Raw genomic sequence first — 25350 nt, forward strand, 5'->3', positions numbered from 1 at the left:
CAACGAGAGCCAGCCGCTCAGCCTCTTCCCCACCGGCTTCCCCTGAGCCCCTCACACACACCACACACACACACACACACACACACACACACAGAGAGAAGGACGGACAGTTCCCCGCTCCTACGGCAGACCCCCCACCCCCCGTAGCCAGGCAACCCTGATGTTTACAACATACCCATCGACGACCACATTCTGGGACGACTAAACGGGATGCCTCTCTCCTAGGCTGTCACTATACCCCTCCCCTCCTTTCCTCTACTCTCCCCCTTTCTTCTTTTCTCGTCAGTCCTTTCTTCTGTCCTTTTCTCCCCCACCAGGACTGATGTTGTGAGGAGGCTGTCCACCCAGCGGTCGACCAGGCCCCGATTAAGGATGACGCGCTCCCAGCGCTACGCTATGCCATACCTGAATGACTTTATGTTGACTTGTGTTACATTACTCATAGGTGTCTCAGCGAGAGGTGCTTTCTCTGATGATTTATTCCCTTCTTTTTCAGTGAGAGAGAGAGAGAGAGGGAGAGGGAGAGAGCGAGAGCGAGAGAGAGGGAGAGGGAGGGAGGGAGGGAGAGGGAGAGATCTGTGATATTTGTATGATGTTTATGGAGAGAATGTCGTCATGTTGTTCCACTCACCTGTGAATGTGAGCCACCATCAATATCATCATCATCATCATCATCATCATCTCTTATACAGTGTCTGCACGACTGAGTAGAATGTGCGTGTGTGTGTATGTGTGTTGGTCCGCTGAGTGTGTGTGTGTGTGTACACGCACATTTGATGTGTGCTGATTACCTCTACATTGAGCGTGAGCATGAAGTCATGCAATCGTTATTGTTTACTTTAAACGGATCCAGCAGCGAATCAGACTGAATGGTGGTTGTTGTTGTTGTTGTTGTTGTTGAAACGCTTGCTCTGGGAAGCTGCCGCTGCTCTCCTCCTCATGTGCAGATGTGTAATTGCCTTCAGGTGATACCATAGCTTTTCCTTGGACTTGTCTTTTTCTTTTGGAAACACATTTGGAGTTGGATAGAAATGAAGGCATAATCAGACAGCCAATACCTTAATTGCTGATCATCAGTCACAATTTAGAATGGAGTTAGCCTACTTTAGCTTAGCCAAATGACCTTTTTTAATCATTCTTTTATTTCATACATACGCATGGCTTACTAAGACATCCATTTTTTTCTTTTCTTGTGAAGCTGATATTGTTGTTCAGCAAATGTCTTTGTATATCTGCTTCTCATTGTAACCTTATCCCATGTATAGTGGCATCGATTTCATATTGTAAGATTTTTGACCCTCCGTGGGGGATTTTTAATTATTTTTCATTGTAATTATATTTAAGATAATTTTAGGGTGTATTATATCTTTTGATTTGTTTATTCTTACATGTTTGCTTTTTGTTGTCTTTTCATAAGGGATTTAAAAAAAAATAGCTGTTTGTAGCCTTGAGTCTTGATTTAAAGATGAACTGTTTAATTCAGGTGAAGCAGCTCTTCACCAACCTGCCAGTGGTGCACAGGGGAGCTTCAGGTGCTGAAACAATCTTTTCGCCCCAGAAGAGATGGAAGAGCCTGCAACCTGTTTTTTAACCACACACCACACACACACACACACACACACATACACACACACACACACACACACACACACACTGCCATGATTAGTTAACTACCAGTTCACACCAATCCCTCCAAACTGAGCTAACCTACTTGCACTAATTTCAAAAGCTCCATTTACAACCTTAATACTTTGACACAAGTGTGCAGACATTTCAAAAGACATTTCAAAAGTAATCCATGTTGATCGTACATGACGCAGCAATGCATGTCTGTTATAAAAATGACTGGCTCTGAATGTTATGGAGGAGAGAGAAGAGGACCTGAGGCTTGCTCTCTGGATGACTCCATTAGTGGCTTGAAGGGGCATGATGTATGTCTGTGAATGCAGCACCCCGTGGACAGTAAAGCTGTTTTTATTTTTTTTGTTTTGTTTTTCAAACACTGAATGCTATAGTCCCATCCTTTGCCATGAATGCATGCAAGTGAAATGACAAGACTTCAGGAAGAGAAAAGGCCTTTTGTCTTGTTTGAAAGACAACGATGGATATATATTTTTTCTAAATAGCCAAAATTGACTTATTTCCATTGTTTCATGTGTAATATATCTTAAAAACGCAGTGTACTGAGCAATGGCATTGCCATGTGTTAATCAAATGGAAAATATTGTAATGAAACGTCAGGTTCATTTTGTGTTTGGAATGAGTGCTTCCTTTTTTTTCATTTTGATGTCTTAGCTTGGCCAGTCAGGATTGCTGTGCTCCGCAACCATTCGTTTCCATCGCCAGGCTCTTGTGACTTTCAAAGTGTTTTATTTAAAGATGCACTAATTCTACTTTATGGATTCTTTTTTTTTTTTTTTTTTTGTCAAGTCCCACTACTGTCAGGAGTTTGTATTTAGCTTTCCTTCAATTAAAATATTAATATCAAATGATTTGTAAATGAGAATTAAAAAGCAAATATTTCCCCAAGACTACAATGCCTGCCATTTTTCCATGCATGCAGAATACCTTTGTGTGTGTGTGTGTGTGTGTGTTTATGTTATTTTGCAATTGTGAAATATGTAAAACCATCATACTCCACTTGGCTCGTAGGAAGATGGCATCATTGTGCCATTATGATTAACTGCAGGCTTTATTAAAAGTTCTGTAAGGCCAGCATAAATAATGATCAAAGGCCCCCCGATGTCAGCGCAGCTCTGTGAAACATGAACTGGGTCTCGTCAAAGCCAGAGTGTAAATGCAGTGGTCTTTATTGTTATTTATTTATATCACAGTCAGAGCAGGAGAACATGGCAGCAAAAGCCGCAAGAGAGAAAGACAGATATTGACATTAGGCTTTGGAATAAAAATAAAAAAATTCAGACAAAAAGCATTATTTCATCTGTGATGTATTTGAGGATCCTGTGACATTTTTGACATTATATCTCACTTGCTTAAGAAACATAAGGCCCGTCTCCAAATGAACACACACACACTGCCTGGCCTGCAATAACACACACCACTTTACAGCCAGAACATGTTTTTGAGCCTCCCTCATATATGCAACAGCTACAGTTTCTACAGTGCAGCTTCCAGAAAATTACTGGGCGATCTGATGAAAGGACTTTTCATGCTTGTCATCTGTGGAGGTTCCTATGTACTGAGGCTGGGGTAACTATGGCTGTTTCACATAAAGGATATGTAGCCTCTTTAGAGAGCATGCCACTGAGATTACCTTAGAGGACTGCTTTCTCTGCCTTTTATACTCTGTTTCCTGTGAGGTCAAATGAAACGGCGCTGTTGCATTTTGCATAAGTGGCTTGAAAGAAAAATAATCCTGAAGAAGTACACTGGTAATTTGCTGGTACACTTGGATTGTGTTTCCCTTCATGTGTGCGCTTGCAAGTCTCTAAAGATGACTGCTAAATGCTTAGAATTGCAAATGCTATATCTAGCCTGCCATCTCCTTAGGGTTGTCCAGAGAGATGTACCCAGGGGTGGGGTGCCCTGCTCTCTTACCCACCCAGCCCTGGGCCCCCTGGCTCTGCCCTCGCCCTGGCCCTTGCCACCACACAGCGCCTGTATAGTGGGAGAGAGAAAAGAGGGTGTCTGGAGACTGAAGATGATATACCTGCGCTGGTCTCCTTGGCCCTGGGAGGGTCAGGTCATGTCAACCCTCTGGAGCTTGCAGCCTAAAAATATCAAGCACAGAGATAAGAGTTATTTGGAGCGAAGTGGGAGCCCCAATTCTTTATACTGGTCACTGAAAGTCCTGGTGTGACCCAAATATAGTGAGACTGCATCCCCTGAAGGACATATTCATAACTTGTTCTCTTGTTCTTTCATTCAAGCACTTTCGGGTATGTGGTACTGAAGTTTGCAGTGGAAATTTTTCCTTGTGCCACCCTTGTTTATATCTCAATTCAAGCACCCCTTGAGCTGGGTTCCAATGAGTTTCTAATTTAGTTGTGGTGTGTTTGCCTTAGATTGGTCAAGATGCACAATACACAACCTCTTAATCTGATTATGTTTGAAAGAGCAGAGTGGCAGCACTGGCAACGACCTCTGCTTCCCATGGCCAGCCGTCTCAATGCAGTCCACAGGTCAAGGCGCACACGGTGCATGCCAATGTTCGCTCCCCTTGGTCGATTTCTAGAGCATAGGGGGACCGCGGAGGACGTTTCAGCTGCTTTTCAGGTAAACGTTCATTTAAGTTCAAGGAGGAAACAGAGGAAGAGGAAGGAACGCAGACGGCGTCCTTTGAAGTCATGTAATGTGGTGATCACTGAATGGAGACAAGTGGATTTCCTCGGGGTGAAGAGTTTTTTTTAATTTTTTTTAATGCGTTGCTTAGTCTGCCCTCCGTGTATTTCCACGTCACAGTTCTTTCTTAAGTGGGGAGTTAGTGTGCCTTGATGTAGGCCGTGTAGGTCAGTAGCATATTTTGCAACTTCAACATGTGGCTTGTTAACTAAATGTGAAATACAATCAAAGCATTTGTCTGCACAATGACCTGATTGGCGGCAAAAGCTATGTTGCGTCTTCCTGTCAAATTAAACAAAAACGTAATTTTAAGAGGTAAGTGTGGGCAGTCTATAACATTACACGTTGTTAGGAGACAAACGACCACAACTTGTATAAAGACATGTTTGTAATAAACAACGGAATCTGTAAACCAACACAGCAAACTGTCTTCAAACACCGTCGGTTTTCTTAAACATGTTGGCACAAGGTTATTTGTGTGCACGTATTTGTAATTAAATTATGCCATGTGAGGATGTTACGGAAACGGTGAACTGTAAATTAAATTAAAGTTTAAAAACATTTAAACCTCGTATAATTTCATATAACGTCACATATAATAAAATTCAATGTTCTTGTCGCATGGATTGCACGCTGAACTTTGGATCGCACTCAACAGGTCGACACAGCAAAAATAAACAAGAGTCTGCCAATAGTATGACATTCGACGTGTCTTTTTGCACGCTTTTAAGGGATCGGAATCTTGCATCATATATTTAGTGACAGCACAGAAGGCTGCTTGCTTAAATCGTTAATTAAGATAAGTGACCAAACACACAAACTCTGTCGCCTAAAATAATTTGTTAATATTATATTACGCCCCCAAACTGCAGACCTTTTGTGGCCATTCTGATAAATCGTCTGCAGACTATACATTGAAAGGTACCCTAATTGCACGTAACCACTTCAGAAAACTGCACTCTTTTAGCATATAGGGTAATAAACTGGTAAGCTTGGGTTTCGGAGTATTGCATCACGTGAAAAAAAAAAAAAAAACGTTTTACCCGAAAGCACCATCATATACATTTCCCTACCATGTCAACAATCCCTTTGCCTATAGCCTACCTTATATAGGCCTGCATATTATACTAATAAAGACTTATGCTACTTATAAATGGTGTGTAGTCCATTGTGGATTTATTATTGGCCATAGTAACAGCTGATTGTATCGACTAACTGAATGTTAGGTTTTGTGTTATTTTAAATCAGACTTCTAATGGAGCCAATGTCTGTTTTGAGTTGGGCTTGTCATTTGCAGCCTGCAGCGGTGATGGGGAAGTGTGTCAATTAGCTCATGAATGGACTCGATTAGATCATCTTATCTCCCGGAACACTGCGAGCACCTGTGACCGGCCACATCACGCTCATCAGCAAGAGCTCTGTGAGGAGGAGGGCTGATAATGGCATAGGTGAACACTAAAATGCTGCCAATGGTAAGAACTTAATATCACAACTATGTTAAAACCTGTTGAAAGATGGTCAGAAACCGACTGAAAATGAAACGACTGACAACTAACACTTCCACGTTTAAAAAAGAATATCCTGTGATCTAAAACAACGAAATCATGTTTGTTTTATTTTTTTCCATCTATGAATAGCAGAAACTGCTATAGTGTGGACCCTTTCATCGATTCATAATTACACCTGCATATAATTATTATTAATAATAATATTGATATTATTGTTATGCTATTTCCATGGCAGCATCGTTTACCAAATGAAAAAGAAAACGAAGTTCCTTTGTTCTACTAGCTACTTTCTGTCTCATCTACAATTACACCAAAAAGTATTTTTTCAACGTTGAAGTGTTTCCTTATAAGCTTATCAATGTGGGATTATCAGAGTGGTCCATTTCATTTCCATACACCGAAGCAGTGAGAGAAGCTTGGGCCACTACACTGTGTTCTTAGATTAAAGCCCATATGTTTGTTAGTGAGTTTAGACTATTAGCAGTTAGATAGATTGAAAGATTATTTGTTAAATTTAGAAAAAGGACGAATTACCACAAATTACCCGCTGTAGAATTTGCATATAATGTGTAGTGGGGGGTTATGTGGATTTCATTACCCTCTCCAGCTCTACGACTGGAACATTAGGCTATCAGATTTTAATTCATTCCTTTCACTTAATTACATAACTTTTGTTAGACTTGATAGCAAGGCCACCTGTAGTTTCTTTTTTTCTTTTGTTTTTTGCTTGAAGGCGGTGATAGGCTGCTCGTGGAACAGAGGCAGAACTAATGAGCAATCGGATTAATAATTCATTCGTTTTAATCATACATTCAGTTATATTTCTAGTGGTTGATCAATATTTTAAACCAAATTAATTTCAATCACCGGGCCGATTTAAAGCCACCATACTACTTCCTCAATAGTTCCGAGAACCTCTATTCAAGAGAAAGTGATGAACTCGGCATTCTGCCTTGCGCCAATAGAGTCCCCTCGGTTGAGCACTATAAAAAAAAAACGGGGGTTAGCGGGAGAAGGTGGGGTTTGCCCGGGTCATGTGTAGTGTCACTGGACAAAAACAAACCCACCTGCTGCAACACTGAGCACTGCACGGAATGGCCTCCAGATCAAAAGAGCCCCGAGGAGTCCGGGTGGACAGGCAAACGCTTTGTCCCTGTAGCGTTTGAGCTGGCTTGCCTTCAACTTCCGCTTGAATTAGATAATTGCGTATTCATTTTGCGTGTCGGTGAAATGGAAAGGTATCATGATATTTTGTTTGCTTTGTTTACACAGTTAGGGTTCTTTGGGGTACTTGATGACGCTTCCAGTTCTATGTTTGCATAGACCTAACAAGTATTTGCAGTGTAATTGTTTGACGTTAGTGCACACACTGACCACTTATCGTCATGCCTTGTGTGATTTGAAAACGTGTGGCATTGAAGGTGGATCATTTGCAGAAAATCAAAACATTACTACTACCTCTTAAGTTGCCGAGGTTGATGCTCAATAGGACAAAGAACGGAGAAGTGAATGGTTGTCAAAAATGACACGGAAATATGTTGAAACAATGTAGGCATACATACTTCTGTAAGAATGTTACCGAGTGGACCCATTACACACACACGCACGCGGGGGTACACTGATTATCGTACATATAGGCCTGCAGTACTAGATACGGTGGAGAGCTGGTATACACTGCACAGAAAAATGGAGAAAGATCTCTTCTATTCCCTGGGGTAATTTAGCGCCCCCACCTGTTACCTGCGAAAGGTGTCCTATAGGACTGGCTTCCAGGCTATTTATCTCAGAGGTATATTGGAAATGACCATAACATCGTGCATCTGTTTAATCCATTTAAAACAAAAAAAGCCTGTAAGGTTACTTTAGCAGTGAAATAGTTAGGACTAGTATGTCCTACTAGTATGTCTTCTTATCGAGGCCTATCAATATAGGCCCCATTTGACTAAATGTCGGACATCAGATCAACACGGAATGTACATTTTGTACTGGCTCAGATGTTAATACCAACCTATATTCAGATATTGTATCATTTCTGCACCGATGGTTGCATTTAAGGTGTCTGATTTGTTAAGCAACTTGTTATTAAATTCGTCAATAAAAGTTTTCAATTCAGTCTCCAATATATAGGCGCAGGTGTGTGTATTGGGTTAAGTTTATTGTGTATGTGCGTATTTACAGTCCTCTTCTCACGAGCCATACAATAAGGCTGTATTCTAGGTGTTGAGTGAGTTTGGGGTAGTACACAAATTCCAGTGTTCTGCTCCCCTTTTCGTGTATGCGGTTGCCATTAACGGAGTCTTTGGAGCGCATACAAATGGGTGCTTGGCGAAGACAGGGCTCTCGCCATGTTTTAGACTTTGGAGCTGCCTGTAAGAATTGTTATTTTTTCACCAATCAGTCGCAATTTGAGCAAGTGGATGGGACAAGGCACCGGTAGCCCCGCTGACTCGGGTCAATGAGACAAAGTGGGCTGGAAGAAGAGCAAATTACATGCGTTCGCAAGCAGAGTGGAAGATGAAATGCAATATTTTAATGAGAATAAAGAAATGTAAAGAAACATTAACAGGGTGTGCGTGAATGGGCAAATCCAGAATGAAAGAAAGATGGGGAGGAGGTGGAAGGAGAGAGAGAGAGAGAGAGAGAGAAAGAGGAGAGGGAGGGAGGGAGGGAGGGAGGGAAGGAGAGACGGGGGCTGGTAGCTAGCGGAGGCGCTGGGTATACATGTGACAAGGGGAAATATGAGGGACTTTGACAGGTCTTAAACGGTCTGGCGCCAAGGCCTCAGTCTACTGGCTAAATATAGCAGGAGAGATGATGCAGAGAGATGGGACGAGATGATGAAAAGATGAAAAGAAGGAGCAACAATGTTAAAGTAGAAAAAAGAACAATAGTCATTTAATGACCAATGCCCCTTACAGCGTCCTCTTATTCCGTATCATATGTGCAGAGTATTGACAGGTCTTCAAACTATCTTCATAGCGCAACATATTCATTTCCTCGCAGTCTAAAAAATATAATACAATTAGAGAAGTTATCCTCAGCAGAAATTTCAAGGACGCAGGATCTTATAGCAGTGTAGTGGGGCATATTGCGTGACATGGGCGTATGTGGAGGTGCTTCCTAGTCTACGCTGTAAAAAACTGCATTCAAACAAGACCATTTCGATGTAAGCAACACCGAAGAGATACAGTAAACGGAATGTGCTTCACTGCATAGCCACTTGTTAAACGTACTTGCACTAGAGGTGTGTTGCGTGCCCTCTTTGTAGAGACTGTGTACAGAACAGTAGCAGTGCCCGGGAAAAAAAAACTTTCCAGCACCAATGACTTTCAAGTCATCTGTGATAATACCACAACACTTGATTACATTCTTGTCGGTTTTAATGTGTACAACCAGGAAGCAAAGAAAAAATAAATTGAGCGTAATTGCAGGAACTGTGTTGATGTGATTAGTTCCTTAAGTATAAACACAGAAAACCATTACGATTCTCATCTGTTGTTCATCTATTTCCATTCAAAACGCTGTTGTCAAACTTTAAGCCCCAAGATTAGACGAACTTCTATCGTGTATTTCTCAGATCGTTTTGAATAGGTTCATGTAAATTATTAACGGTTGATGAAAAAGCTTCAATGCATTCTTTTTTCTTTTACTAGTTCATGGAAAACTTTATCTGAAAAGGGAGAAAAATAGTGGTTTAGGACATTGGTGCACTGGTGTCCATTTTAAACAGAACTTGGAATAAACTTAAAATGAAGGTATTATCCTAATATTGTGTTCCTGAACTTCTCTTAGATTTTACAAATAGAATACCACACATTTTGAAATGTACCATTTCAATTGGCCATCCTTGTAAGAGAGACACTGACTATTACTTTACACTATTTCATGCATTTCGTCTTTTAAAAATACCTGGACATAGAGTGTACACTATTAGCCTACAGTATTTATTACAAGAGATTAAAAGTGGCCATGTCAGTAAGTCCCATTAGTTGACTACACACGATCAACAAACAAACACCTTGCAGTTAACAACTCAGATCTGATAGTTTAATCTAGAGTTGGGTCCAAAATAATTTCTCTTTATTAGTCATTTTGAAAAATACTTTAACTTTTTTGTTGCATTATAGTTCTTAAACCAGCTTAAAAAAAGATGATTTTCCATTCATTTGTTTGTTTTGATGGTTGGACTGACCATTAAACTGGGATGTGTTATCCTTACATCAGGTAGGCCCATCTCCAGAAATGTATGAAGTCTATATGCCTGTACCCCTGATGATCTATACCCTACTGTGTTTCCTCGCCTAATTCTAAGTCTTTGGGTGCATGTCCCTTTAGCAACAAGTGTGTAACCTCTATTGGGTTTGACTGAAGGTGTTTTGCTGGCATTAATAAAAAATACGTGAGTAGCCTACATGAAAAAGGCAAAACACACAATAACAATTTAAGTCGCCCTGGTTAAGCCTTTTCGGGCATTTTCAAGAAGAAATCGGAACACAAGTCTTCCCATTATCTTTTTCTAATTTGCGAGAACGTCACCAATACTTTCAGTTTTGCAGCTCAATGCGTCTTCCATTGTCATTATCAAGTGTGGCGGCTTTTTATTTCTCCTATTCAATTTACCGCCCAACCATTGCTTTGAAATTGCATGGCACCGTGATTAGAGTTTATCCAAAGTTTCATCAGTTTTAAAGAAGTCAAGTGGTCACTGCAAACCGACAAAATGGCACAAGCGGACCATAAATCCAACATCAAGAAACTAAATCACAAATGTCTTATGGCGGTGGACTACGGGTACCTCAAGGGTTAATCAGATGTGTTGGTAATTCTTGTAAAAATGTGTTGTTTTTCTTCTGTTATGCTAAACAAAATCGTTTTCGCCACGGGACCAAATCTTTCACAACATAGTTTACAATACGCCCCCGTTCAGAGAGACGACTAAAATGAATCGGGCAAACTAATTAGGTCTATTCATCAAATTTTGCAGTTTTTAAAAGTTGAGCTCAAAGTCGGCGTAAGGGAATTTGTAGCCTAAAGTCTCAACTATAAGCCGAAGGTTTTGCGTGAAGGGGTTAGGGATTGGAGTGCACTGTTGGAGGATTGCAGGGTAAATATGAAGTGACAAGAGACGGTTCTTATTGTGGTACGGCAGCCGACTGGCGCCAAGCGGCTCTTTAACAAACTGGATCCAAGTTAATCAAGGGTCCACCGAAAGGTTTCTTAAAGGCACACACTACAGTCTCGAATCGCTCTAGGAACCACACCAGGTTAGGATGAAGACTTCACAATGTGGTCTGACACACGCACGCAATTCACCTCACCCCCCAGTAAGGTGCAGCTATGCATATTATGCCAATCCTTCCTGATCCATGACCCTTTTATACTATGTATTTTAATAATCAATTTCACAGTTTGCCTAGAGAGACAATCACACAGTCAAAATAAAAAATAGATGCGAGGTTTTATAAATAATCTAGCCTAACTATCCATACATACATAGTCTAGTTTAGTACAGATTCCTGACTTTCTGAAAACGGTATATAGCCTAGATTGATACGTATGGGTTTTGCCCTCTGTAATGCGAGTTTCATCTCCCATCGAATTTGCACATGGAATCTACACCATACATCGCCGAAAAAAATGAAATAGACAATGCGTTTACATAAAAAGTATGGACTCCCACTCACCCTGTCTCCACGCTTGCTTTTAGTCTTAAGAATCTTTCAACCAGTTTTTCTTCTTGCTTGAATGCGGCATCTGGGTCTGCGCTTTTTCGAATGGCCCGGGGCTGCCTTTAAAGTGGCAATGTCCGGTTTATTTGCCGCTGTCCTTCCCATGAAGTCACTCGCAAGACTGCAGTGAGTCGCAGAAATGGTCATTGTAGGGATAAAATGTTCAGTATCGTCCTATAGCAGTCTTACGCCCTTCGAGCTCCCCTTCCGCGAAATCAGCCATTCATAAGTTAATAAATCTCCAACCGTGCGATCTTAGCCAACCAGGCAGCCTATTGGCGAATGCAAATTATTATTGGCTGTTGGGAGTCAAAACTCATACAAAAATATAAAGCTTGAAATAGATAACTAAAGCTTTCCCTACTTGTTTTAATTATTTAATATATTTCGTTGCAGTTGCTTTTTTGTAGGCTCTATGTGTTCATTTTGTTGAGACCGATCTAAATAATTTCCAAATATAGGACTGTAATAACATCGGTAAAATTATTAGAATTTATCGCAATTTGACAGTGTTTCAGTGCGTAGCTTTGGTACCCCTGGACAAGGTGAGGAAGACCTCATCGTAATTATAAAGCGCAAGCCGACCGAGGTGCTGTCTCCACCGGCTAAGAATTGAGGGCTGACCCGATGCTTGGCTTGGAGATGGGGGTGGGATTTCCCGATCTTTTCTGTCATTGGTTAATATTTTATTCTGTTGACATGTTTTCTTACTGCTAATGCTTCCGACACCTTCTTGTCCACCCCCTCTTCTCGAGTCTGGCCGGAGCTGTCAAAACCACGCCTATAGAGGCCCACAATTGGTCCAGAAAGCGTAAAATCAGCAATCAAGGGGGCTTGGTTCATTAGTGCTGGGATCGGAGCAGGAAGGACATGTGAGATACTCACAGTTCTACAGTGGACAGAGTAAGACCTAACCATTTCATCTCCGCGTCTGGCTAGAATGATCGCGCTTGGATGGACATCCGCATCGAAAGAGTAATCTTATTTTTCTGAAAGCAACTGTTGGAGAAGAGAGGAGACCGAATCTGCGTCGTTGCGCTCACTTGGACTGATATTATTACAGGACTTCGTGGAATCATTCGCTTCGGGAGTTAAAGTGGTAGTTCCCCACCTCGCTTGCCTTCTGCTCTTTGCGAAGCGCCCATCTACCGTGTTGAGATCATTCTTTGCATCGTGTTTTTTTTCTCCGAGATTATTCCATATATTCACCCGCTCAAAAGTAGATCTCTGGATACGCGCTGGTTTTGTGGAACCTAAACACCAAGCTCTATCAACATTTCACTTCGATTTTTGGATGCACCGATGAGAGATCCAGTTTTCACAGGGACTGCCATGGCTTATCACCCCTTCCACGCTCATCGGCCGACCGACTTCCAAATGTCAGCTTTCCTAGCCGCTCAGCCCTCGTTCTTCCCTGCGCTGGCGCTGCCTCCCGGGGCTCTCACTAAGCCCATGCAGGATCATACCCTCGCCGGAGTCGCGGAGGCAGGTCTCCATCCGGTTCTGAGTCACCACCACCAGGCAGCTCATCTGCGTAGCTTAAAGAGCCTAGAGCCGGAGGAAGAAGTCGAGGACGACCCAAAAGTGACATTGGAGGCCAAGGATCTGTGGGACCAGTTCCATAAAGTAGAAACCGAAATGGTTATTACGAAATCTGGCAGGTGAGGAAACGTCTGAATTGCTGACATCGCGCCCCAGCCATTGTGTTGTTTGCCACGATCGTGTTTCTAGCTTTATTTTCTGTTAACCTACATTTAAACATTCTGTAAAGTCATATTGAACTGCTGTATTCGAAGATATTCGTTGATCAGGACAGTGATGTTTTAAAACATTTATCATTTGTCACTTCACGCTAAATTCTTAATTATACATCAACACAAAAGCAAATAATAGCAACCATCAGCGAGTCTGTCTACTTTCTTGCAAAAGTGCCGGTTATTTTATTTGTTGATAATCCATCTCGCTCAAGGAGGAAAAGTGCTCTATCCTGTGTATGGTTATTTATCGGCGTACGTCGAGACAATTGGTTACATGCAATCACAATAGAACTTTCCCACTTACAATTCAGCCATTTGCATAAATACACAAATAAAATGGCAAAGCCTCTCCAGGAATTCACCCAGACAAACTAAACCAGAGTTCAGATCAGACTACATTCTGTAATGGCAGTTGAGCTTCTGGTTTTTGTAAACAGGCTGTCACTTACAAAAGAATTGTGATTTAGGGCATGGTGCCCCAACATAAATTTACCTCACAATTGTCGGCTGAACACCACCGTTTTTGAAGTTGTCTGACTTAAACATTACTCATGATTTGCCACGTATTTTATGAGAACTTGCATACGAGTACCTGACAAAGAAACTGCCAATGCGAGATGTTTTTTTAATTTTATTTCCAAATCTTACCACAAAGCACAGACCATAGGATTTGTTATGAAAATGCGGAGACCCTGATGTAAAAATGAATTTGGGCTTGTAGTAGTTTTGTTAATGTATTTAGGAGTAGATACGTATGTATTTGGAAAATTAATCTATATGTTTGGATTTTACAGGAGGATGTTCCCACCTTTTAAAGTTAGAATAAATGGTCTTGATAAAAAGGCCAAATATATATTACTAATGGATATAGTTGCTGCCGACGACTGCCGCTACAAATTCCACAATTCTCGCTGGATGGTAGCGGGAAAGGCCGACCCGGAGATGCCCAAGCGAATGTACATCCACCCGGACAGTCCAGCCACGGGAGAGCAGTGGATGGCCAAGCCTGTTGCTTTTCATAAACTCAAGCTGACCAACAATATATCGGACAAGCATGGATTTGTAAGTAATACTAACATATACGAGTCTGTTCCATACATGTCTAGCTTACTGTTTGTGGGGAAATTAAGTCGTAAGCATTAAAATATTCACAGTTCCTCGAAATGTTTTAATTAAAAATAACCTTTTAAATAAATAAAAAACACGTAAGCGGTATCTTAACATATACAACAAGACCTTGAAATTGGTGTTTATTTTATGCCATTACCTTTAACTCAATGGTAAGTTCAAAAGTAGTAATGTCTAGTCTGTTGTTAGGTAAGTAAACTAACATGTATGCAGCTATTCCGTGCTTCTATAACTGTTGATAAACTGGAAAGCAGCTTAACGTTAATATTTAGAATTGAAAAGCTTAGTTTATTTTTTAGAACAATATTGGCAATAGTTTTCATGCTGTGTTTTTGTTTTTATTGATATGGGTGAGATACAGATAATGCATAGTTATGTTTTGTGGGAGTTTGTAAAGCTAAATCAGGTAACATACAAAAATCAGATCAGACAGCGGACTCGGTACACGGCTGCGTTAGACAGAGCCTCCTGTTGGCTAGTCTAGTTTGATATCTTCATTTGGGCATAGGAAGCCTTGGCAGTGAAAAGTAGCCTGTGTTCGTACACTAGGCCTTTAAGTATTTCACTGCCAGCCCTCTCAAGCCCTCTCCGGCTTTCTGTAGCATAAACACACAGAGAGGGAGTGCAATATTCAATAATACATGTGCCAGTTTAAAAAAAAAAAAAGCCTCAACCTAGCCCAAACTGCGTTAGGGTTCTTGAGTTGACGGGAGAGCAAACTGACTGTAAACAAATAGCAAATTTACATGCCATGCAGACACAACTATTTGCATTCTGATAGGGTCAAGTGGGCTTGTTGAATGAGACATTGGCCGGGTACAGTGGATTAGCAATCCGTGCTCTGCCTCACCTGGTACGTTTTTATTTTGACTGTATTACATTTTAGTCCTGCATTCATCGATTTGTCTTAATTAAGTAGGCTACATCAACTAGGCTTACTGACATCCGGGATTTTGTTACCCAGTCATGTGACCTTTGCTATTTGGTACAGTTTCTGCAGCCACTAACAGCATTCTATTGCGTTAGCCTGTTTGAAATAAAATAAACATATAAGTAAATAAATAAGTACATTAAAGCCTACTGCGGTTTATATTGTGTATAGTGCAGTTATATTGTTCACACACCATGTATGCGTTTCTTTGACCAAATGTAGGATATTGTTACACATTACACTGCATGAGAGTATTTTGTTATAACAACAAGAATTCTTTTTTTTCCCAGACTATTTTGAATTCCATGCATAAATACCAGCCAAGGTTTCATATTGTGAGAGCCAACGACATTCTGAAGCTACCCTACAGTACTTTCAGGACATACGTATTCCCTGAAACAGAATTCATTGCTGTCACCGCCTATCAGAATGACAAGGTATGATGTGTTAAAGTGATTTTACTTTGGTCCTTCTATATAGGGTAAAGCGTTATTCCGTACGAAGTCCCGTTTACATTCTTAAACTGCTGAAATTGGTTTATTTTTATTTATTTGTCACCACACGCAGGCTACCTTTCATTTGTAACAGTTGCATTGACAGTTGGTGCCTCACACTTGGTAGGATAAGATAGGATTAACAATATTAATAATGTGCTCACGCCTTATGTTGGTTATGACAGTACTCACATTGCTGTTGATCCAGACACGCATAGGGCCTACTTATTTACAGCAGAGGGGTTTATGGGCAACTCCAAGTTTACAGATTTAGCTGATTCAAGTAGGCTGCAGAATGTGATATGATTATTAATTGAATTCCACCCTAATTCGCTTTGCCATTTTTTCATGGTGGTGAAACCATTTGGGAAATATTATAGGTCGCACTTAACTCAGTTTCGGAGATGTATTCGTAATACCAAGATTTGGTGACCATATTTATTTTTGTTCCACTCTAACTCCCTTCCCTATGGCCGACCTCCCCTCGCTGCCGATTTTAATTGGCATCCGTGTCCGAGGGCCTGGTGGGCTTGTTGGTATCGTAAAGTTTATGGCAAAGAGTCACAATCGATTAGCAGGCACTTAGGCTCGCTTGTGTGTCCGGGAGCTACACACTCCGTATAGCAGTGCGATCAAAGCAGGGCACAAGGCAAAGAGATCCGCGGCCCTCTGATTGGTCCATTCATGAATTCCTCAAGAGGTCCATAGAAGGAAAAGAGGAAAACGGACCTCTTCTATGCACACCCGAAATGTACACGGCCTAATGGTAGACTATCTAACTTGAGCAAGACGTGCCTCGATGACCCAGAGAGAAAAGCAGGGATCGAAAGACCAAGGTTTTACAAATGACTGTATTAAAATGTCATAGATTATCTGGTCACCTTCCTCTCCTAGGAGTTGATATGTAAATCTATAAACAAAAGAAAATATTTAATTGTAAGGTAGGCTTTACTCTCCTCTCACGGGGGTCGTGGAAGCAACTCTCGATCATTACACGTGCATCAATAATGCAAGCCGTCCGTGCCATCATTGTAATGAAGGAGACAGTGTGTTTAACTGAAAGTAAATGATTAAAAAACACGTCACTTACGCCCACTGATAAACTAATACTTTTTAATTGTCCATTTTGATTGAAGTGCTTTTGTGATAATGACGGTGACGATTGTATTATAACAGCCTCAACAATAGGGTTATAATAGGCAAATGAATCATTATTATCACTCTAATTTTCTCTCTAATTTCTCTTTTTTGTCTCAGATAACGCAACTGAAGATTGATAATAATCCTTTCGCAAAAGGGTTTAGAGACACGGGGAATGGACGGAGAGAAAAGAGGTAACTTGATAGTCATGACGGTTTTGACACAAAATAGTTTTTTGGGAAAATTACATGCCCTTAGGTTTTCTGTTGGCTAATGAAGGCAATAACAAGGCTTGAGTGTTTTTTCTTTTTTATTCGTGTTTTTCATAATTGTTGATAATTAACTAGATATTCCTACATTTTTAGGAAACAACTGACCCTTCCATCACTGCGTATGTACGAAGATCAATGCAAAGTAGACCGAGATGGCGGCGATTCTGATGCGTCCTCCAGTGAGCCTACCACGGGAAGAGACGGTGGTCATTCCCCAATCGGACCGGTGTCTAGTCCCCTGAGGTTCAGTCGAAGCAGTCGGGGTAAATAGCATTCTGCATTAATGTGTAATCACGAATTGTCCTTAATTGGACATGGGCTCTCTTTTGTCACTGGCTCATCTCACACGAACCAGTACAGGCCCTAAGGCTAGCCAGTAGGCCTGTACAGCTACATAGTGAGAAAGCAACAGCAGAAATAATTGTAATAGTGAGAAGCAACGGTAGAAATCATCTTTAAGATATGTGTCAATCTTTATTTAAAGAAGGCAATGGTGTATCCACCATGACGAAAAGTAACCGATTATGGTCTGCATTGCAGGACATATTATATGAAGAGTATCGCACACACACACACACACACACACACACACACACACACACACACACACACACACACACAACACACACACACACACACACACACACAAAGACCGAAGCATACTGTGGAATGTTGCTTAAAAAACGTAAATACGTCTATAAAACAGGTGTTTATCCTTGATAATGTATCCTATTAAGATATTAAGATATCGAGTGCTGTGCTGATAGTATCTCCTCTTTAAATTATGTGGTTGCTCCAAAATGGTTTGCACTATCAAAGGCAGGTGTAAGAGATAATCACAGGAACACTATAAATGTTACCTTGGGGTTTGGTACAGTGGCCAGCTTAGCCTTAGCCCATACGACAGCTCCATCGTCAATGACGAAAATACCTCGTTCAATATACATTTTGAGATGCTTAAAAAAACAGGTACTTAATATTGGTCAAAAGTAATATTTACTGAGTAGGCCTTTTGCGCTTTCATATTTAGGAAGGAAAAAGTTTTACAAGGAATGCTAACGCCAAATCGTGACTGCAGTTTTTAAATAATTTAGGTAGACTACTTAATGTGTTTCTCACTCGTCCAAACCACTTTTTATGAGTTTTGAAACCTGCAACATTACACACCCTTACACTGTGTGCACAGGCCACATAATTGATTTCATTTGGTGGATTTGTTTGGAACTAGGTAGGCTACACCTTAGGCAGCCCCGCAGCCCCAGACAAGTCTGTATATTAAATTCAAAGTGTTTTGTTGTTTTCTGGCAGATGAGAAAACATGCTCTGACAGTGAGCCCGAACTTGACCATTCTGATGACCGTGGAGCTGCATCAACCAGCCCAGGACCTGAGCCCCGATCGCCATTTAGTCCGAGATGTGATGACCGGGTCAAAGAGAGGCCTACCGTGGAAAAGAAAGACGACTATCAAGACTCCAAAAAATCCAGCGATTCGATCTTCAGCATCCGAAACTTGGAGAAAGACAAGACGGAGAGCAGGCAGAGGAAGGATACAGAGCCTTCTAAAAAAGACTCGGATAATGCCGTCTTGAGCGGGAGCAAGGAGGGCTTTTCCCCGTTGATGGTTCAGACTGAGAGTCCCTCTCACTTTAGCGCCAGCCATTTACAAAGCCTGGCCCTCTCTGGCCTACATAGTCAACAGTTCTTTAACCCACTGAACACCGGACAACCTCTACTTTTCCACCCTGGACAGTTTGCTATGGGACCTGGCGCTTTTTCAGCTATGGGCATGGGGCATCTATTGGCTTCGGTTTCCGGAGCAAGTGGCTTGGATAACGGTCTGTCAGGGCAAAGCACTGGGAATACGCCGAACCCCTTTCCATTTCACCTGTCGCAGCACATGCTCGCCTCACAGGTAAGCACATATTAGCATCTGATTGTTGTTTTTAACGTTTGTGTTTAAGTGCTCACCTTTTTGCTGTTTTAATCACACTATTGTGTAGTGGGAAACATTTGTTTACTTACAATTAATTTATCTATGTAATCTTCTAGTAGGAAATAAGTGTTAGACGACAACATCTTGGTCACACATTATATCTTTAACTGGCATTTAGGTTTTTGTAACGGTCATTCCTTTGTGCACAGGTCTAAATTTGATAGGAAGGCCTTGTTTGTTTAATTGTGCTGTTGGTAAACATTTGGATTTTAAGGTTGTTTGATATCATCATGATGGGATTTATAAGCAGACTGATTTAGTCTATTCGTTATCATAAATCCTTCCTAGGGCAAACAAACAGGGCTATTTTACAAAACTGCCTGTCTGAGTAGGTTATTTAACACACTGGTTGAATTATATGGAAAGAAGAAATTGAAATGTAATCATTGAGAAATGTGAGCCTTGATTTTCTGAACAATGTCTTTGTGAGACTTCATAAAACAACCTTTACTGTTGTTTTAAAGAGAGAGGGAATATTTGCACCAGGGCCTGCTGTGCAAACAGTTTGGAATCTGTCTTTTCACTCTTCCTACTTTAAAGCAAGTGAAGCTAAACATCGTGTTGCGTGTCGCTGCGTGTTCTGTTTGTTAAATGTTTTCTAACGAATGCTTCTGATTCCAGGGAATTCCGATGCCAACCTTTGGGGGCCTCTTCCCATATCCGTACACCTACATGGCTGCGGCGGCGGCCGCGGCCTCTGCCCTGCCTGCGAGCAGTGTGGCCTCCTCACTCTCTAGGAATCCCTTCCTTACCAGCTCCCGGCCTCGCCTGCGATTCAACCCTTACCAGCTCCCGGTGACCATTCCTCAAAGCACAAACCTGCTGACCACTGGATTGCCAAGTGGCCTGAACCCGTCATCTGAATCTTCTAAATCTGGCAGCAGGGAGGCGAGTCCTGTACCTGAACATAACCACAAAGCTGGAGCTAGCCAGAGAAACGGCTCACCGAAATCATCCCTGAAGGAATCTATTAATGAACTCCAGAATATTCAGAGACTGGTTAGTGGCCTGGAGAGCCAGAGGGAGGCATCCCCGACTCGAGATTCTCCCAAGTGACCAGGCGACATCCCTGCAACTTTTCACTGCATTACCTGACATTACTGGGGACGTTAGATATGGTTATTTCTAAGTGAACATATCCCTTTACCTAAGGACGGATTGAGTAAATATTCTGTGCCCGTAAAACAAAACAAAAAATCACATTACACTCATATGTACAACCAAAAGAATATATCGGTCCATAGGAGAATAGACAACTTGATGTTCTAGGGGAGAAAACTCGACCGGGTATAGGGAATGCTGCGAAGACAATCTACAACTAATCATATATTTCATGTAGAGCATGTTGATAAGACCTCGGCAACATTCGAAGGAGGTCGAACAATTTATGAGGAGATGGACAGAGTACAAGTCACAAGTACTCGAGGAGAGAGATATGCTTTCGTTTGTGTAAGAGCATGTCGGCGATGTCTACTGGACCTCAAATTATTGCTTTTGGCAGAGGAGTAGCGGTTCAACATCAGGGAGGCCCATGGACTCAAAACAAAACAAGCTATGTCCAAATAATGAAATCTATTTCAAAAGGGATTGGAATGACACTCTGCAATTCAAGAAAATTAGTTTGACCCGTTTTCAATAGACTAGCTGACGGACAATTGTATCTTAACTATTTATGTAATTAAAAAATAATTCTGTACATAAGCTATAAGGATCCAAGAATATGCAAATTGGTATTAATTTATTCAAAGCTGTACATTGGCGTGTATATAATATTTAGAATTTAACTCGTTACGTTTTTTTTTTCATTTTACATTGAACGTATATTGTAAATGAAAGCTATTTAGCGCTTGTTGGTTTGAAACAGAAACAGTGTTTCTATCTGTGAGTCGTTGCTGTTTAATCTGCCTGTGACACGTGAAGGAAAACGTGTGCCATCATTGCATAGTAGCAATTGCTGAAATTAAAAACAGAAACACACTTATCACTGGGGGATGAGTTCCCCATCTCTGATACCGGACTGTTGTTAAGGTAGAAAACCTCAGGTTCATTCACTCCAACACAGAAGAGACTATTACATTCCTCTTCAAGAACTGGGTATATACACAAGTATCCCCCTTCGCTGATTGTCCGGGAATTTTTTTTATTCTCTCACAATTTCAATAAAAAAAACAATGTGTTGAAAGTAGCCTATTTGTTCATTATTTTGTGGGTTGTACTTGTTGCTACACAGTAGGCTTACTTAAATTGCCATATTATTCGTTTTATTCCTGTGTATTGTGTTTTGTCATTCTCTGAAGTTCCGAACTATTGCTGACACATATTTATGCACAGGCCGGAAACTCAAGGCCCACTCACTATGCAACAGGACTTTCTCCGTCTAGTGACTAATGTTTCAAACTTCCAATATGATCTCAAAACAGAAATGTGTCGTAGCGTTTCTAATATTATTACCAGCCAATGTAGGCGATATTTTACAGTCAGTCCCATTCAAATTCATGGGCACAGTAAAACACTCAACTATTCTGAATTTGGCTAAGGAATGTTTTCATCACTCTAGGTGTGCAGCGCCCTCTGTCGTCCGATTCTAGGCTAAAGTGGGATTTCTCATTGCCTACTACAGTGTTCAGTTTTCAAAACTGCAAAACTGCAACATTACAACGCTAAACTACAAAATACAAGTTGTGAAATTACCTTATTTTTTTTATTTTTTATCTTTGAAGAACCATAATACCAGATCCTGAATTTGCTATATGAGACATTTTCAGCAACATGGCTGCATGTGCATTTATATGAGCTATTTTATTATTGCTTATTAACAATCTATTAGTATTACGGATTAATATTAGTTGGCACAATTTTAGTAGGCTATTATTATTGCAATTTGATGCGCTGTGTTCTAGGACATTCTAGGACATGAACTGTGAAAAACACAGCAATGTTATGACGAGAATCCGATTTATTTTCGGCTTTTCCTGTCTAGCTTCTTCTGCCATTGTGTCGTTTTGGGTGGTATTTATAGTAAGAGAATAGTAATGTAAGTGTATTTATAGGCATTCTCCACACGGAAACGGGCCCCCTCTTCAGAACACACACAGCCTTTTCAATGACCCACTTCCTCCGTTCTTCCATTGACCTTTGAGACTCCCGAATTTCAACCACTGAGATGCAGTTAGATCATCAGGTTACAGTCGAACAGTATTTCGTCCTATAGACGACCCATTGTACTGAGTAAATATGATATGACTGGGCATCTTTTCATGTAATTATGATCGGATATTTGGGAGAGGTTATGGGATGGAAATGTTGGCTAATTTCACTACCATAATCACTATGGTTACAGTCGTTATGATAACAACAAATGTGTCATACAAGATTTTGCTTGTCGCTCGCAGTTGTTTTAGGCCAACCAGTGTGGGGGTGCTTCGATCAACAGCCAGTCATGTCGATAATCCCATGTAAATAATGATAACGTTCGTATGCAAAAACATACTGCGTGTGTTAACCGCTCTGCACATTAGTGTGTGAATAAGAGACAGAGAGAAACAGAAAGAGCGACCTTCGCAAGGAACGGCCCCGTATCATGGTGAAAGGGTTAAGCACCGCGGCAGGGAAGTTGGGAAGGATGGGAGCTTGGACGCCTAACCACTTTGGCAGCAGACAGTCCTTTGTCCGGCAACCGGCGCCTGTCGCCTGCCTGCCGGCCACACAGCCTCCCCACACCCGCTCACAAAGGCTGAGGCACATCCCGAGAGCTGCAGCTCCTAATTAGAGATCCCCTCTTGTTTCTTTTCTTTTCTTTTCATTCTCTCGCCATAATCACAAGCTTCCATTTTATTAAGGGACCATTGTTACACTCTGTTATCTCCAATTAACAGAGCGAGCTGCTCGACCTTGCACCGTTTGTCCAAAGGAATCAGTCATTGACTAATCAATAGACTGCAATGACGGTTAATTATTGGTGATGGTAGTGGATAAAAAGGCCAAGTCTGTTTACATTTTTCGTCGATGATCAGAATGTGCAGTTATTTTTCTATTGTTGTTAAAACATTAGCCAGTGTCAAACAGAATGTTCTGCACGATTCCTCAGATATGTTGTTCTGGCGTGTAAGCAGTTGGACCAGTGACCAGTTTAATACATTTGTCAGTCTTGTATAAACATAAATAATTTCTAAACAGTAAGGATAAGTGCCTGCTCAGTCATGATGTTCGTATTATCGCTATTAAACAAATTGTTGTATATTCTCCCATTCCAAATGATAAAATGCGTCATGAACAACCATATAGACACATTTGAAAACACAGAAAAGAACATTTGTAACTACTTAAAAATATTGTAAACACTAAACCTTTGATTTTACTTTATGATTTTAATAAACTTTACTAAATTAGCATAATTTGAAAAAAATATATATCAGAAAATGATACAGGACAAACTCCATATTTCTTGCTAACATACAGTGTAACTGTGTATTAAGTTAAACAATCGTTCTCAGACTGAATTGTGTCTTACCCACTACAGACCAGTAGGGTACACCCTACTGTGGTAATTTGATGTGCGACTATGGCCATGACTGGTTGCACCCCTGGTGAACTCCCAGTCTGTGTATGCGGGCTATTTGCTCAGTTCAACTCTGAACATATGTGGCCAGTGAAAAGCACAGCTGCACTGCCCCCTCTGGGAACACACCAGCGCTGCTCCAGAAATGGAATTCTCCAGGCATTTGAAAGTCACTGTTAAATTCATGACGTTGTTAATTCTAATATCATGGTTAATTCAGTGTGTGTCCTGACTCAGTTTTACATGTCTGGTGTCATAGTTGTTCATGGAGTCTTCTTTTAAGCTACGTACATAAGAGAAACAAATGTATTCTGTACCCAGTGTCACTGTACTGGATGCAAACACTATTTTCTGGCGAGACAGTAGAGTAAGGTGCTGATGTGGAACGTCTGTGTTTGCCCAGTAACAGTAACGTGAGGCAGAGATCAGCCAACTCCACTGGCAACCGCTCTCCTCTATCAGACAACCACACGAGGCGCACGTCTCCTCAGAGGAAGCAGGGGAGATGTCCCCCTGCATGGTGCAATGGAGGAACATCCTAAACATCCAAGGATATTTGCTTAGAAACCGTAGAAGTGGAAGCTGAAGCAGGCTATATGTCTGAGTCTAAGGTCACCACTCACCTGCACACATTTGTTCCAGGAAATGTTATTAACGTCCCCTCCCCCCGTGAAGGTATTTTACAGTCTACATATATCAGGGTGGATTATGGCACTTTAATTGTCAGTGTCCTGAGTCCAGAATCTCTAAATCTAATAGGCCTACCTTCAGGAATGTCTGCTCCGAGAGTCTCATCGCCACTTCCCGTACATAGGAACACGTACAGTTGTCATGAGCACACAGATGAATGCAGTCACAGATTCAGTCACATCAGTCACCAGTCTCACTGTATAGAGGGATAGAGGGAGATGGATGATCCACATTTAATATTTACTGAGTTCACTGGAATCTTGTCACTGTGCTTTTACACCTGTGTTACTGGACGGCAGCAGGGATTCAGCTCCACCTGTCAACAAATGGTCATGTTGTATTTCAAGTCATGATAATACACGCTAAGATCACATACTGAATGACCTTTTCAAGGATTGTTTCTGCAACTTGTAACAGATTAGAAAAAATGTTTTTGCAGTACAAATAATGACCACTAGATGGCACAGTGATTCTCTTTTCAAAAAACTTATTACAATGAATGTTTTGGAAAAAAAATTTGGTTTACAAATATAAACATAAAACTTATGTAATTCTTGGAATCTTGTAAAATTATACAGCTCTTAAGATTATTTGGATATAACTCTAATTTAGTAAAGCATATATCCCAAATTGTAGTGTTTAATTAAACAATCACAAAACAAAACTCAACAAAAGCTCATATTTTACAAATGGAAAATTCTCAAATATCCTCAGAATAGTTATAAACAAATATCACTTGTGTGAGCAGACATAAAGGACCATTTCAAGGCTTGTGGGATATAATGAAAGGCTACCAAAGTTAAGTAGTTTTATGCCCTTGTCATACTATTTTAGTTTTGCTATGAGA

General features: G+C 40.9%; 2 protein-coding genes and 1 long non-coding RNA gene across 4 annotated transcripts in view; 2 read left to right on the top strand and 1 right to left on the bottom strand.

Annotated features, from left to right (window-relative positions):
* Positions 1-1377, top strand: part of bcas3 (BCAS3 microtubule associated cell migration factor) — a 243483-nt gene extending 242106 nt beyond the window's left edge. The window contains exon 24 of the mRNA XM_012824095.2: positions 1-1377. This exon is cut by the window's left edge and continues 103 nt beyond it. Within this exon, the coding sequence (XP_012679549.1) occupies positions 1-46 (46 nt within the window). The 3' untranslated portion in view covers positions 47-1377.
* Positions 1378-2792: 1415 nt separating this feature from the next.
* LOC116221839 lies at positions 2793-12298 on the bottom strand. The gene is made up of 2 exons (XR_004164306.1): positions 11495-12298; positions 2793-3731 (listed from the first exon to the last, which is right to left on the bottom strand). It is a non-coding gene; the product is annotated as an uncharacterized LOC116221839 (long non-coding RNA).
* A 274-nt stretch (positions 12299-12572) lies between these two features.
* tbx2b (T-box transcription factor 2b) lies at positions 12573-21437 on the top strand. Of its 2 annotated transcripts, XM_012824036.2 has the most exons (8): positions 12573-13200; positions 14091-14358; positions 15206-15277; positions 15646-15792; positions 17107-17183; positions 17355-17524; positions 18570-19174; positions 19877-21437. In XM_012824036.2, the coding sequence occupies exons 1-8, from the start codon at positions 12842-12844 to the stop codon at positions 20309-20311; spliced, it is 2133 nt and encodes a 710-aa protein (XP_012679490.1). In that variant the 5' UTR covers positions 12573-12841; the 3' UTR covers positions 20312-21437. The 2 variants fall into 2 exon arrangements, with proteins under 2 accessions (XP_012679490.1, XP_012679491.1); XM_012824037.2 differs by lacking the exon at positions 15206-15277.
* Positions 21438-25350: the final 3913 nt, after the last annotated feature.

The sequence above is a fragment of the Clupea harengus genome, chromosome 9 (genome assembly GCF_900700415.2).
Source record: "Clupea harengus chromosome 9, Ch_v2.0.2, whole genome shotgun sequence".
NCBI classification, from domain to species: domain Eukaryota; kingdom Metazoa; phylum Chordata; class Actinopteri; order Clupeiformes; family Clupeidae; genus Clupea; species Clupea harengus.

Coding starts and splice junctions, on each gene's coding strand:
- tbx2b (XM_012824036.2), top strand. CDS start 12,842: ATGAGAGATCCAGTTTTCACAGGGACTGCCATGGCTTATCACCCCTTC. Junction 17,184..17,354: donor AATGGACGGAGAGAAAAGAG/GTAACTTGATAG, acceptor CTACATTTTTAG/GAAACAACTGACCCTTCCAT. Junction 19,175..19,876: donor AGCACATGCTCGCCTCACAG/GTAAGCACATAT, acceptor TTCTGATTCCAG/GGAATTCCGATGCCAACCTT.